General features: G+C 42.3%; 1 protein-coding gene across 1 annotated transcript in view; it reads left to right on the top strand.

The window, feature by feature from the left end:
* The window catches only part of LOC117528787 (serine/threonine-protein kinase SMG1-like), a gene marked incomplete at its 5' end in the record, with an annotated part of 213,177 nt that overhangs the window by 85,292 nt on the left and 111,409 nt on the right, over nt 1-16,476 (top strand). The window contains 4 exon segments of the mRNA XM_034191411.1: nt 1,672-1,914; nt 3,544-3,682; nt 3,793-3,902; nt 6,093-6,311. Of these exon segments, the coding sequence (XP_034047302.1) occupies nt 1,672-1,914; nt 3,544-3,682; nt 3,793-3,902; nt 6,093-6,311 (711 nt within the window).

Raw genomic sequence — 16,476 nt, 5'->3', positions numbered from 1 at the left:
GAGAGCTGCGACCTGATCCCTCTGAGGGAAACGGTAACAAGCAGTGATAATGCGAGAGAGAGCTGCGACCTGATCCCTTTGAGGGAAACGGTAACGAGCGGTGAAACGTTAAGGAGCGGTGATAACGGGACAGAGAGCGGCGACCTTATCCCTCTGAGGGAAACGGTAATGAGCGGTGATAACGGGAGAGAGCAGCGACCTGATCCCTCTGAAACGGTAATGAGCGGTGATAACGGGAGAGAGCAGCGACCTGATCCCTCTGAAACGGTAATGAGTGGTGATAACGGGAGAGAGCGGCGACCTGATCCCTCTGAAACGGTAAGGAGCGGTGATAACGGGACAGAGAGTGGCGACCTGATCCCTCTGAGAGAAATGGTAAGGAGCGGTGATAACGGGAGAGAGCAGCGACCTGATCCCTCTGAAACGGTAATGAGTGGTGATAACGGGAGAGAGCAGCGACCTGATCCCTCTGAAACGGTAATGAGCGGTGATAACGGGAGAGAGCAGCGACCTGATCCCTCTGAAACGGTAAGGAGCGGTGATAACGGGACAGAGAGCGGCGACCTGATCCCTCTGAGAGAAACGGTAATGAGCGGTGATAACGGGTGAGAGCAGCGACCTGATCCCTCTGAAACGGTAATGAGCAGTGATAACACGAGAGCGCTGCACTCATGTAAACATAGTGCCCCATCAGTATGCTTTTTTGTTTTGTTTGTTTACCTTTTGTGTCTACTTTAAGTTTCATATCGAGCTGCAGTTGCCTTCAGTTTATTCGTTGTCTATTTACTCAACAATATGTGTGACTATAGTAGTCTGTAGTCGCGCTGAGATAGTTTCATATAGCTCGTCCTCCTCGTTCACAGCCTTCAGATTAGATGTTTCTCTTCCTCTTTGCACTGATGTTCCATGCTTCAGTCAGTCTCTAGACAATATCCTCTTGTCTTGAAACATCACCTGTTCTTGGCTCCATACTTTATGGAAAACAGTATATTTTACTGCTGTGTGGAGGAATCTGATGACGACTGGTCCGGGAGGAGCAGCTGGGTCTGGTGGTCTGGACTGGAGGGAGCGCTGAGCTCTTTGTATTCTAATGTCCCCTTAGGAAGCAGCTTCAGCACTTTGGGAAGGAAACATTTCACAAAAGCAACCACCTGTCCTTGTTCAGTCCCCTCCAGGATTTGGAATAATTCTTATTTTGTTTGGTCTCAGCCTGTTTTGTAGATCGTCACAAACAGCTGTGAGTTGTTGTTCACGTACCATAACACGTGATGCTGCCTTCCCTCACCCTCCTCCACCTCGTTCACTCTCCCCTCCAGCTCACAAATCCTTTGCCGGTTGCCCCCGGCTGCCCTTTCATATCAGTCACTGTTTTTTTTCCAAGCGCTCAACACTCTGTGCTGTTTGTTTCTTCCCCTGAGTATTTTCGTCACAAAGTTTACTCATTTCCTGTATCGGAGACGTTTCAGCCTTCCAGGCTGCCTGGTCCCTGCGGCTCATAGCATCTAAGCGAGCGCTGTCCGTGCTCAGTGATAGATTTTGAGGTGGAAGAGATCTTCTTTAATTACTTGTTGCAATTTTCTATTTTTTTTCCTGACATAGTCTCGTCTCTAACCTTTTGTTCTCATCTTAATGTCGCCGGAAGTCATGAATTTGTCTTTTTGTCCTCTTCAGGCTCAAGAGTCTTTGCAGCAGCCTGTGCCTCCGGTCCCTCGGCCCAGTGAGCTTTACTACAGCAAGATCGGGCCAGCTCTGAAAGCAGTGGGGCTCAGTGTGGAGGCAAGCCGGCGAGACTGGCCTCTCAGTGTCATGAAGGAGGTGCTGAAAGAGTTGATGGACTCTACACCGTCCAACCTGTTGGCCAAGGAGCTTTGGTGTTCCTGTGCCACGCCCAGTGAGTGGTGGAGGGTGACTCAGGTAACTACGGCTGCTTTTGTTGTAATAATAAACTACTTCTTAACCTCAGATTTTGTAACTGTAAACATTGAACCTTGAACAGGGTAAGCTTGGTTCAGACCTGTTGCACTTCCTGGAAACCCAAAAGATGTACAGATGATTTTGGAATAGTCTGAAGAATGGTTACATTTATCTGTTTTTTCTTTTTAAAACACATTTGTCTCGTATCAAAACACAAAAATATTCTCAAGTCAGACAAGTCCACCAAGGTGAGACACTGGTACTCTCGTGGAATTGGATCTTACCAGGTGGTATCTCAGCTGTGTCAAAGGGTGCTGGTGGGAGCCGTGGCTCATGATGGATGGAGCAGGGTAGCATTTAAGACCTTGCACCAAGGTGTACTGGAAATAAAGAAGTCACCTTGTGGTCTGTGTAAAGGGCTATACAAATAAAGAAGTTGATTGAAGTCCTTCTGGTACCCATCCACTGAGACCTCTGCGCCAACCAGACTCAGAAGGCCTCCTTCAGCCTGATGGCTTCCATCACCACAGGTGTCCGCCAGTGAGTTTTAAGGTTGCTGTGGCCTTGTGCAAGTCGATGACTATACACTGTTGTATGGAAGTCTGGGAGAGTACCTCTGGATTGGCAAATGGGGGTGGTGGCTCACATCTTTCAAAAAGATGAGTGGTGTCATCCACAAACGTCAGGGTTTTGACGGACTGATGAACGGCGGTGCAGCTGTTGGTGTACAGGGAGAAGAGTGGAGGAGAAAGGATACAGCCATGCCGAGTTCCAATACTGATGGTCCTGGACTTCCCCAGCATCTCGTGCTGCTTCCTGTCTGACAGCAAGTCAGTGATCCAACTGCAAGAGGAGTCACACTCACTTATAGCAGAGCCTGGATGATGGTACTAAAGGCAGAGGTGACGTCCACAAACAGGATCCTGCAATCGGATCCCGGGGAGTCAAGATAATGAATTATGAAGTACAGAACCAAACTGACTGCATGGTCTACAGACCTGTTGGCTCTTTAGGTGAACCATAGGGGTACAGTAGTGGGTCGATGATAGATTTGAGGTGCGACAGCACCAGGCACTTGAATAACTTTGTTTCACTGAAGTCAGGGCCACAGGTCATCATTAAGGCCTTTGATCCTTGGGGAAGGGATAAAGGTGGAAGATTTAATGCAGACCAGCACATGGTGTGTTTCCAAAGAGGTGTCTGTGAGTCTGTGAGATAGCTGATCAGCACAATGCTTCAGGGTGCATTGAGAGACTGAGACAGGTCCAGCTGCTTTATGGGGATTCTGTTTTCTGAAGATCCTGTTAATGTCACTCTGCGGGATGGAGAGACTGGTTACCATGGTGGGGGAGGAGGGGGCCTCTGAGGTAGAAGGGCATGGAGACCCGCAGGCTGCTGCTGAGGTGGGAGGGGGTGCGGGTGATCGTTTCAGAGTTCCAGTTGCAGCTTTGTGCCCCTTCCAGATGTTTGCCGACACCCAGTGATGGAGTCGTTGAGCAGTAAACCTGCCCTTAGGCTCTCAGAACTTGAAGTTCTGGTCTGGTTGTTGTCTCACAGTAACGGGGTGCTGGTGTGTAACTGGGCGACAGTTGACACTGAAGTTGTCTTACTTGTGTGTTTTTGCTGTAGTCCTATGCCAGATCCACTGCGGTGATGTCCATGGTGGGATACATCATCGGACTCGGGGACCGTCACCTCGACAACGTGCTGATCGACATGACCACCGGAGAAGTGGTGCACATTGATTACAATGTTTGCTTTGAAAAAGGTAAAGTGGCAAACTTGGACATTTCTTCTCATATAGCCACAGTCAGATTTTGCAGTGAGGACAGAAGAGTTCTGGTGTTGGTGATGATGGCCATGTCTGTGAAACACCAGGAAAGAGTCTGCGGGTTCCAGAGAAGGTTCCCTTCAGGATGACACACAACATTGAGATGGCTCTGGGAGTCACTGGGGTGGAAGGCATCTTCAGGATGTCCTGTGAACAGGTATGACTCATATCCCACATGCGCACATGTCCAGCACAGCAGGGAGACTTTTCTGACTGAATGTTCCGTTTACTGTGGAACTGCTCGAGTCGTATCAGAAATTCATGCTTTGTTCCACCGTGAAGCTGTATAACTTCTGATGGAACAGTCAAGAGTTGCACTCATCAGAGTTCCTCCAGTCACAACCACAGAAGCCTAGAGCACCTTCAGAGCTGTCTGGGTGTCGTGGTGGCTTCCCTCACGAGCCGCCTCCTTGCACGGTCACTCAATTTTTGAGAACTATCTCCTTTGGAGAGTTTTAACGTACAGTGCCATACGTTTAATATTTCTGAATGATCAGCAGACATGGGGTCAGAGAAAATCAATCATATAAAACATAGAGAGTCCATACTCTATAAACACTATAGTCCATACAGACACATTCTCCAGTGTCTCCAATAACAGGAGGTGTATCTGATGCTGCTCTTTTGACATTATTAAAACAACAATTATTTCATTTTGGAGTCCTCCAATCACAATAAAAACTTGTACACAAGATTTCTGATCACAGCATTTAGAGTAGGAACATTATTTTGCACAAACAACTGACTGGCACTCATCCAACGAGGGACCTTCACCAGGATCCGTAGTGCATCATTATATGCCACTTGTAACTTCTGCATCTTGGCCTGACTATAACTGCACCACAAGTGGGCAGTATACAGAGATGTACAGTCGGCTTTAAACAAAGCAACTTTAACAAAATTGTGGAATTTACGTGCCACCATGTTAGCTTGTGCATATAAACTTTACAATACTGTCTCTGTACATCATTGTCATCGTCACATAGGTCATTTTTAATAATATTTTGATCTTGTCCACAACAGTTAATACATAGTCTGACAGTGTGAAGAGGGGAAATGTCTTTGTTCTATCCTCCTTTGTCCTAACAACCGTTACCTCAGTCTTTTTTGGGTTGACCTTAGTGTCAGATTGTTGACCATATTCTGTACAAACTCTGAGCAGTTGCTGCAGTCCAGCAGAGAAGTGAGACATGATGACTAAATCATCAGCATAAAGGAGCCGGTCTCCCACCACACAGCCAGTTTCACAGTCTTTAAGTCTCTTTGAAAACTCATCCATGTACAGGTTAAAAAGTAGAGGGGACAAAATCCCACCCTGTCTAACCCCGTTTGTCACTCGGAAAGGATCTGATGTTGTATTTCGCCATCTTACTTGCATGGTTTGATTTATATACCAGAAATGCAGTACTCAAATCAAATAAGGAGGAACCCCTCGATATTACAATTTCATAAATAATGTGCAGTGATTGATGCGGTCAGAAGCCTTAGAAGCATTCAAGAAACACAAAAACATAGTGGAGTTCTGTCTGCTGTGTTTTCTTACTGCCGCTTTCAAAGCACAGATACACAAATCAGAGCCATGTTTACTTTTAAAACCAAATTGTTTATCAGAGGTGACTACATATTGTCCAAGTCTCACTAAAATGATTCTTTCTAAGACTATTGACAACACACTTGCTGTGGGCCTATAGTTTTCTATACTAGATATCTTTCCTGTTTTATCTTTAATTACTGGAACCAGTGAAACTGACAGCATAGAGCTGAAAAGCACAGGGCAAGTAAAACAGACACTCTGATCGAAACCACAAGATTTATTTAAAGCCACTTTCCCAGTTGCACTGCTGACTTCCTCAGCCCCAATAACCAAGTTATCATAGGGAATAGTCAATATTGAAGTCCTCACTTTTAACGCATTTGAAGATGTCGCTGTAATAATAAAACGCACACCATATTTAAACTGTGACACAGCCTGCTTTTTAAGCTCACACAGAGCCACGCCTTGGTTTACCCAGGACAGCCCGGTTTTTAAAGGCTTCCCTGGCACGTGTGTTCATCCCCTGAGGGCTCTCAAGTGAACTGTCTGGAAAAGTGAAAGTAGTCCTTACATTTAATCTGTCCAATGACTTCTGCTCTCTGAAATTGTTGGGGCTTTAATTCCCGAATTTTCAATGAAGTGATTTTAAATTGTAGCTAAAAGAGCATCTGAATTGTCCCCGTCCAAATACTGATGGACCTGACGGTATGACACATGCACACAGTTAGCAGCAGGGGATTGTCCATCTCTGGGTTTGTTTGTTTGTGTGGAATCTTGCTGAATAAATGGTGATAACCAGATGTGTCCCTCCAGGTGGTTCAGATGATGCGTCGGGGCAGAGAGACCCTGCTGACCCTGCTGGAGGCCTTTGTCTATGATCCCCTGGTGGACTGGACTGCCGGGGGGGAGGTGGGCTTTGCCGGAGCCGTGTACGGTGGAGGAGGCCAGCAGGCTGACAACAAGCAAAGCAAACGGGAGATGGAGAGAGACATCACTCACTCCCTGTTCTCCTCCAGGGTGGCTGAAATCAAGGTGAGACCACCATCCAGGACTTCCAGTCGGTCACTAAACACACAGCATCGGCCACAGAATATATGCCTCATATCACTTTCAAAAGTTCACAACGTCAGGACTCGAGTGAACGCTTGAACGCTTGCCCTAACTTACCACGAGTTCAATATGAACATATCCAAGGGGGCGAGTGGTAACTGGGAACAAGCAGGTAAGAGCAGTGACACGGGATGAGCGGTGGCTCTGGACGAGCAGGGATGAGCAGAGGCTCTGGTCCAAAGTCAGTTTTTTGTCTCTTTCAGCACCCCGGCTGCTTCTCTTTTAACAGACGCTTGGTTATGTATGACTCGGCCACAGTGGACTTTTCTCTATGTGAGGTTCTTAAGTTGTGGTCGGTGCTCTGGAGTCATTATCATCGCCCGTGAAACCACAACTCGGACAGCGTAGAACTGTCAGCGCTGTGACCAGTCAGACCTGTGAGAAGCCCTGACAATCTGTAATGTTGCCAATGAACAATAAGACCAGGGGCCTCATGTCCAAAGACTTGCCTGGATTTACTACTGAAACATGGTGTACATCAAAATCCAGAAATTGGCGTAAGCATAACAAAAGTCAGATGTATCAAAGTATGCATACGCATGAATCCAAGCACTTCCTTTTGTACATTGCACTGAATGTGGAATTGAGTGCACATGGAGATGTATGAAACGGCTCCCATTCCACACCCCTATTTAAATATGCAAATATATAAATAGGCCCTGGGAGCAGGGATTCCCCACACCGTCGGATCAGTCAACATGAACACAGAAAAGAAATTGTCTGTGAGCTACAGATGATGTGGAGACATGCAGGGATTGTTTATTTGGTTCCCTGTCAAAAGGGATACATATGAAATGAAAAAAAAAGTGGGAGCGGGCTGGCGTGTGTGTGTCTCTGTGTGCGTCCAGCCGTAAACACTGTGGGCTCAGCCATGTACACACAACACGCTGAAGTTAAACAAATGAGTTGCACAGCGGCTGACAGTGTGACAATCACAACTTTACACACGCATTTATTGATAAATACTGAACACAGGGAGACAATCAGGGACCTGTTAAGAATCTGCTGCTCCAGTTTCACCATTACAAAAAAGAAAACACATAACAAAAACATATTTGAATGTGGACATGCCCAAATATGCCTGCACTGGTTTTCATTTGGAATAATTACACAAACTATTTACACAGCAAGTAGCTCCCCCACCGTGCACAGTGCCAGCCTCTAGCCCGTTTCCAACCCAGTCCAATGCATTTGCACAACACATATGAATACTGATGGAATGAAAATGTTTCCTATGAACAAAAACAAATTCATCTGATGGCGCCATTATAGCAATATGTGTGCAGTCGATAGCTCCGATTACATTTGGGAAACCAGCTCTTGCCACAAATTGCTCTTTAATGTTGGAATGTGATGTACCTGGATAACATTCAGATGAATCCGTCCCACACAACTGGGAATGCTCAGCTCAAGGTTGACTGGCACACTCCTGCAGTTTGCCAACAGGTCGGTAAACAACACTGTCAACACGGCCCTCCACTTCATCCTCCAGCATCTGGACTCTTCATGAACCTACGCCAGGATTCTGTTTGTGGACTTCAGCTCTGCTTTCAATACAGTTATTCCGGTCCTGCTGAGGAAGTTTAACCTGCCAAAAAACAATAATGGTGCACCTCTACACTGCCATCATTGAGTCCATCATTTCCTCCTCCATCACATTCTGGTACACTGCTGCCACTGCTAAGGACAGGAGCAGACTGCAATCTGCCATTCCTACAGGACCTGTACACCTCCAGGGACCTGAGGCGAGCAAGGAAGATGGAGGCCGATCCCTGTCACCCAGGACGCAAACTTTTTGTCACCCTCCCCTCTGGCAGACAGCTGAGGTCCATCAGGACTGAAACCTCAAGACACAACAGCTTCTTTCCATCCGCAGCTGGACTAATAAATAATGCCAGAGACTCCCCATTTACGCTGCTCCCCACCACCACCACACACACACACACACACACACACACACACAAAGTGCAGACTGATCATTCCTGTACTTACAGGTACTGTACATATGTACACCAATCACATGCTTCTGCACAGTTCCATTCCACTACGTTTTGTTTATTTAACAATGACCATGGTCTTGCCTATGTGACTTTTTACTTCTTATAGTATTTTTTTTCCTTTCCTTTTTTTATTGTTGTTTATGCACCAATAACACCAGATCAAAGTTTTTGTATGTGAGAACTTACTTGGCAATAAATTAGATTCAGTTTTTGACTGATCAGCCAGCTCCCGCTGGAATGCCCATTTCCAGGAAGCCCAGCGTGGTCAGTACCTGTGTGCGCACAGATGACCCTGGCTCCTCGCCGTATTGTGCTCTGGACCGGCCGCAGTTCTGCACCCAACTCCAGTAACACTGGCCTTGGTAATCGAGATCAGTTTATGAGCCAATTATTGTAATTTGCAAGTAAATCCTCATGTTCCTGAATACTCTCACCTCAGATTGCACCATTTCCAAGGTCCTCTAACAACGCTAACGCAGCCAAAGTTAGTGCCATATTACGCATCACTGTGCGCATGTTTTTATATCCACCCATATAATTACAAACACGTGGGTGTGGTAATTGTTCATCATTGTGTCTCTGATGTGCGCATCACTCTGATGACTTCATGTTTTCACACTATTAACGGTTCCCAGCATCACCTCTACGTGTCTGCAGAGGAACAATAGCTGTAGAAATGTGTGCACGCCAGGCAGGTTTTTTGCGTGACGCACCGCACCTTTCCATGGTCAATTCACTTTTGACACATCTGAATGTGGGTGTGGAGACGGACGTATGCCACGTTTTTGTGTGTACGCAGCCTTTGTATATGAGGCCCCTGATGTCCATTAGTCTGGACTTTAGTTCATGAGCAGAGCAGTGACCAACACAGCAGCACTGAGTCTGTGGACACTAAAGCCGTGTTTGTGTCCTGTCCTGGTCATCATGACGTCATGAGGTTGTCACATTGTAATTGTGTTGTGTTGCTCGTTGAATCCTCTGAGGTCCAGGGATGTTTTCTCCATGATTCAAGAATTCTTGTTTAAAGTTTGGTGTATTTTTCATATGTTGCATGTCAAATTGTTCGCAACAATCTTTCAGAATATGTCTCACATAATTATCTGGACCAACTTCAATTTATTTTCAGTTATATTGCGCCAAATCACAAGAAAGTTGCCTCAAGGTGCTTCACCAAGTAACGTCTAACCTTACTAACCCCCAGAGCAACAGTGGTAAGGAAAAACTCCCTCTGAGGAAGAAACCTCAAGCAGACCAGACTCAAACCCTCTGCTTGAGCCATGATACAGACATAAATTACAGAACAATTCACAAAACAAATATAAAAGAAATGCTGTTGGTGCACAGGACAGGAGGGTCTCCAGCACAAATATCACACCCATCTCTGGATGGAGCTGCACCTTAAACAGAGAGAAAAAACAGAATCAGACATCAGAAAGACAAGAAATACAGTATAATTTGTCAGCATTAAGCAACAAGAAAAACAGAAGAAATACTAAGGTGATTGCTGGCCACTAGCCCTAAACTTCACTAATAAATTTAAAAGAGTAAAAAGCATAGTAACATACTTTGAAGACGCACTTATTTTACCTTTCGTATGGGTAGCATACTGACAATCTGGACTTGAAAGTCTCTACAGAATCTGTTTTATTGACGCAGGGAGATCATTCCACAGAACAGGGGCACGATAAGAGAAAGCTCTATGACCCGCAGACTTCTTATTCACCCTAGGGACATAAAGTAGTCCTGCACCCTGGAACGCAGAGCCCGGTCCGGTACGTAAGGTTTAATTAGGTCAGCTGGGTAGGGAGGTGCCAGTCCATGAACAATTTTGTAAGTTAGTAGCAGAACCTTATTATCTGATCTCACTGGGACAGGAAGCCAGTGAAGAGACGCCAAAATGGGTGTAATGTGGTTGAACTTTCTGCTTGGTGTCAAAAGTCTGGCTGCAGCATTTTGAACCAATTGGAGAGCCCTAATGCTGGACTGCGGTAAACCAGAAAATAGAACATTACAGTAGTCCAATCTAGAAGAGATAAATGTATGAATCAGGGTTTCAGCATCAGCCATAGACAGGATGGGATGAATTTTTGCTATATTTCACAGGTGGAGGAAAGCAGTCCTCATAATATCTCTAATGTGGAGGTCAAATGACAACATAGGATCAGAAATTACCCCAAGGTTCCTCACTTTGTCAGTGTGATGTATGACACACGAGCCTAGGCTAACGTTAACTGGTCAAATTGATGTTGATGTCTCACTGGACCAAGAACCATCATTTCAGTTTTATCAGAATTTAAATGTAGGAAGTTTCTAGACATCCAGCTTTTCACTGATGCAAGACAATCTTCTAAGGATTTTATGTGAACGAGATTACCAGCAATCGGCATGTATAACTGAGTATCTTCAGCATAGCAGTGAAAGGTAATCCCAAAGCACCGCAATATGTGCCCAAGGGGTCCTATATAAAGGGAGAAAAGTGGGGGGCCTAAGATGGAACCCTGTGGAACCCCAAATTTCATGTCACTAAGGTTAGAGGTAGTGTTACTGTACAAAACACAGTGAGAACAACTGGTCAAGTGTGACGTCAGCCATGCAAGGGCACTCCCAGTAATCCCAAAATGGTTCTCCAGTATATCAAGTAGAATATGATGATCCACGGTATCAAATGCAGCACTGAGATCTAACAGCACCAGAACCGTTGTGGTGTCCGAATCCATTGCAAGCAGAAGATCATTCACCACTTTAGTGAGAGCCGTCTCTGTGGAATGATATTTTCTAAAAGCAGACTGCAGTGGCTCAAAGAGATTATTCTCAGTAAGATAGTCTACGAGCTGCCGTGACACCACTTTTTCCAGAATTTTAGAGCAAAATGATAGATTTGATATCGGTTGATAGTTTTTCAATACACTAGGGTCAAGATTAGGTTTCTTAAGTAATGGTTTAATCACTGCAGATTTGAAACATTTAGAAACAGATCCAGAAGTTAAAGAAAGATGAATAATTTCCAGCACAGTCGGCCCAAGAGTGGACCACAGGTCCTTAAACAGTTTTGTTGGTATGGGATCAAATAAACAGGTTGTGCTTTTTGTTGACATTACGAGTTTTGTCAGCATGCCTAGTGAGATAATACCAAATTCTGTAAATCTAGGTAATACCTCAGTAATGGCGTCCACCTCAATAGCAGGGTGTAGTGGCTGTATTAAGGCATGCTGGGATATGTTTAACCTGATGTCTTCTATTTTCTTCTCAAAGTAATCCAGGAAATCTTGTGCTGTAAAAGGAGAGCGAACTACAAGTGGTTGTCCATAAATAAGTGTTGCCACCGTGTTGAACAAGAACTTTGAGTTGTGCTTGTTTTTATTGATCAAATCAGAGTAGTAAGTCCACTTTGTAGCCAGTAGTGCATGCTTATAGTCTGTGATAGCATCACACCATTTCCGTTCTAGACCTCTAGCCTTATTGTTTGAGGTCACTCAAGTAGTCATTGAATTGAACCAAGGTGACTTTGTTTTGGGGGGGGGAATATAGGTGTGGTGCAGTCATGTCGAGTGTAGTTTTGAGCACTGAGTTTAAACTGTCCACAAGACTCTACTGACATCAGGCAGTCTAGCTTCAAGTTCAGCCATAGTTAAAGAGTTGATGCGTCGCCGCAGTGATATATAAGGTTGTTGTTCCACTAAACACGGCAGAAAAACTGTAAACTTAATAAGTGAGTGATCAGAGACCATCAAAGCAAGAGGCATGATGTCAATATTCGTGCCGCGTGTGAGAACCAAATCCAGGGTATTACCACTATTGTGCATTGAGTCCTGAATGCATTGCCAAAATCTTAATGCATCCACAATTTCGAAAATGATTTGCAGAGGGGATCAGAAGGCTTATTTAGATGAATGTTAAAGTCACCAATGATCAGAATGTTATCTGCACTCGTTGACAAGTTAGAGATGAACACACCAAATTCATCTAAGAATTCAGAATATTGGCCAGGAGGCCTATATACAGTGGGGTCAAAAGTATTCAGTCAGCCCCTGATTGTGCAAGTTCTCCTACTTAGAAAGATGAGAGAGGTCTGTAATTTTCATCATAGGTACACTTCAACTGTGAGAGACAAAATGGGAACAAAAATCCAGGAAATCACATTGTAGCATTTTTTTTCCAGTATTTTTATTAAATTTTCTTGCAAAGATATAACAATATGAATAATTGACAATATGAACATGTCAATATACAAGAAGAACAATACATTTCACACACACACATACACATCCATACTTGTGCACATATAAACCTTACATTGCGCAATTTATCACAATCCACTCAAATATCACTATTCAGCAGTAACAAAAAGGAAAATGCATAATAATAATGTAGAGATGACTTCTGTATTTCCTATTTCATAGATATAATATTCAAATATGGTTCCCACAATTTAACAAAATCTTTTCGTTTACCCTTGACTATATATGTCAGTCTTTCAAGACCTATACATTCTGAAAGTTCCTTAATCCACTGTCTTGGGGAAGGGGCTTCAATATTCTTCCAATTCAGAGCAATAACTCTTCTAGCTTGTAAAAGTCCAAAATCCAATAGTTTCACTTGTTTTTTTTTTCAATAGGCCATCAGGATATATTCCCAATATACATAATTTTGCACAAAGTGGAATGTTTATATTAAATATTTCCATTAAGCATTGAATTACATTTTTCCAAAAAAGTTGAATTGTCACGCATTCCCAAAGACAGTGTACAAGAGTTCCTTTAAAGTTACCACATTTATTACAAGTGTCGGGAATATTATTAGAGATATGGTGAAGTATTTCAGGAGTTATATATGTCCTTGTTAGCCATTTGTATTGAAGTAGTTTAAGTCTTGTATTTATTGTTTGTTTCTGTGCTCTTAAACATGCTTCGTTCCATTCAGTTTCACTTATATCTTCATGCAAGTCATTCCTCCAAGCATTCAATTTATCTAGTGTTGAATCTTTAGAATGGACCATGAGCAGGTTGTAAAATTTTGATAATATACCTTTCCCTTTCTGGTGTTTTATAGCAATTTCTTCAATTGTTGATAGACAGGGGATATTCGTACTTTCTCTATATTTTGATGATATAAAATTTCTTATTTGTAAATATTTAAAAAAGTGCTTTTTGGGGATTTGAAATTTTTCACACAATTCATTGAATGTAAGCAGTTTTCCATCTACATATAGGTCCTTGATTGTCTGAATGCCTTTGTCTTTCCATAATTTGAATCCTCCATCCATCCTACCTGGTATGAACTGGTTATTGTTCCATATAGGTGAGAAACGAGATATTGTTATAGGGTTTTTGACAAGTTTATGGGCATTGTACCATACAGTTATTGTGTTTTTTAGAAATGGATTTTTTGTTTGTTTTTTAAGTAGTTTTATATCAGATGAATATAGATAGTTGTTTATTGGTAAATTTGGGATTGATTGTTGCTCGATGGATACCCAAGCTGGAGGAGTGCCTGTACTGAAATAGTGCAATGCTGATGTTAATTGTACTGCCATATAACACCACTGAAGGTTTGGAAATTGAAGGCCCCCTCTTTCATAAGGTAAATAAAGTAGCTTGAACCGAAGTCTTGCTTTCCTCTTGTTCCATATGAATTCACTGAATATTTTGTTCAATTTATCAAAAAATGATCGAGGTAGTGGCAAAGGAAGTGTTTGAAAATAATATAAAAATTTTGGTAAAATTGACATCTTTATTATATTAATGCGTCCTATCATAGAAATAGGTAAACTTGACCAGCGACCAAGTGTTTCTGTGACCTCATCTACCAAGGGATCGTAATTTATAGTGACAATTTTATCTATATCTGGGGTGATTTGGACTCCCAGATACTTGAACCCATCTGTAGTGATAGTGAATTTGGTTTTTATTGGAGGGAATTTCTTGTCCTCATCATTAAGAAACAGTAGTACTGATTTACTATTATTGATTTTATATCCGGAAAATTCGCCAAATTTCTCAAGCAGGTTCATCAGGTTAGGAATAGTGTTCTTTAAGTCTGTTAAAAAGAATATTATGTCATCCGCAAATAAGGATATCAAATGATTTCTACCACCAGTGTTGACTCCCGAGAGTCCTACCTGGGCTCTCACCGCTATAGCCAGGGGTTCCATAGCTAGTATGAAAAGAATTGGTGACAGGGGGCACCCTTGTCTAGTGGAACGTTGTAAATGAAATGGTCTGGAAAGGTTATTGTTAGTTAAAACTTGGGCAGTGGGGTTTGTATATAACAATTTAATCCATTTGATGAAGTTTTCCCCCATTCCATATCTTGGGAGTAGTTTCAACAGATAGTGCCATTCTATCCTATCAAACGCTTGACGTGCATCTACTGACAATATTGCTGTATCACGAGCATTACGTTTCTCATATAATACATTTAACACACGTCTGATATTATGATAGCCTTGTCTCTGTTGAACGAATCCTTGTTGATCATCCAATATCAATTTGGGTACACACCTTTCTAGTCTTTTGGAGAGCACTTTGCACAATATTTTCAAATCGCATCCCATGAGACTTATTCCCCTATATGATGCACAATCTGTTTGTGGTTTGTTAGGTTTTAAAATGAGGATGATAGTTGCTAATCTTAGGGTGTCTGGGAGGGTCCCAATTTTGTATGATTCTTTAAACATGTCTAAGAGTGGCTGGGCTACTTTATCTTTGAACATCTTATAGAATTCTACCGGTAGTCCATCTGGTCCCCGGTGCTCTGCCGCTGTTCAAACTTCCTATTGCTTCTTTTATATCAGTAATTGTCAATGTCCTGTCCAATATTTCATTATCTTCCTCTGACAGTTTTGGAAATTGTAATTTATCCAGGAAGTTGTTTTGGATTTCTTCGTTCACGTTACATTCTGATTTATACAAATGTTCATAAAATGTCCTAAAGCTATCGTTATTTCTAGAGGGTCATAAGTTAGATCATCCAAGTTTGTTTTTATACTAAGAATTGCTCTGTCTGATTGCATTTTTTTTATCCTCCAGGCTAACAGTTTACTTGCTTTTTCTCCCTGGTCGTAATATGCTTGCTTCGTCCACATTAAACTTTTTGCTACTTTTTCAGTTGTTAGTTTATCGTATTTAGTTCTCATAATTCTTAAATTTTGCAGTTTGTCTAGGTCATTAGTGTTATAAAATTCATTTTCTAAAGTTTTAATTTGTTGTTCCATTAATTTAATCTCCATGTTATATTTTTTATTTCTAGTCCCTATGAAACTTATTATTTCACCTCGTATATAGGCTTTAAAAGCTTCCCATCTAATACTAGCGGCTGTTTCTTCTTTATTAGTCAAAATAATTATCTATACATTTTTCTACAAATTTTACGAATACTTCTTGTAACAAGAAGGTCTGTAATCTCCATCTTTTTGGACTATACACTATTTTACCCAATTGTATCTTAACAGAAACCGGCGCGTGATCACTCAGTACAATGCTATTATACCAACACTCTTTTACTTGTGGCTCCAAATCTACGGATGTTAAAAAATAATCAATGCGCGAGTGGCTTTTACAGCTGCCTGAAAAACAGGAATATTGAATACTATTTGGATTTCTAATCCTCCATATATCATGTAGTTTTAGATCTTTCATATAGTTATGAAGTATCTTCCTGGTTTTCATATGTGTGCTATCACTTTGGGATGAACGGTCTAAGACTGGGTTGAGAGTGCAATTAAAGTCTCCCCCCATAATACACATTCCATCTGAAGTGGAAATATTAAGAAAAAGATTTTCAAAAAAGGATGGGGAGTCATAGTTGGGGCCATAAATATTTATAAGATTCATCTTTTGAGAGAATATAGTACCTTGTAATATAATATCTTCCTCCTGGATCGATAATGACCTTGGATTTCTGAAATGGTATTGATTTATGGATCAAAATTAAAACCCCTCTGGCATGACTAGTGAAGCACGCATGAAACACTTGGCCAGGCCATCTTTTGGTTAGTATTTTGATATCTTGCATAGTCAGGTGTGATTCTTGTAGGTAAATAATTTTAGATTTTAACAACTTTATTCAATATTTTTTTCACTTTAATT

The sequence above is a fragment of the Thalassophryne amazonica genome, chromosome 16 (assembly GCF_902500255.1).
Source record: "Thalassophryne amazonica chromosome 16, fThaAma1.1, whole genome shotgun sequence".
Lineage (NCBI taxonomy): Eukaryota > Metazoa > Chordata > Actinopteri > Batrachoidiformes > Batrachoididae > Thalassophryne > Thalassophryne amazonica.
This window is presented reverse-complemented; position numbering and strand designations above follow the sequence as displayed.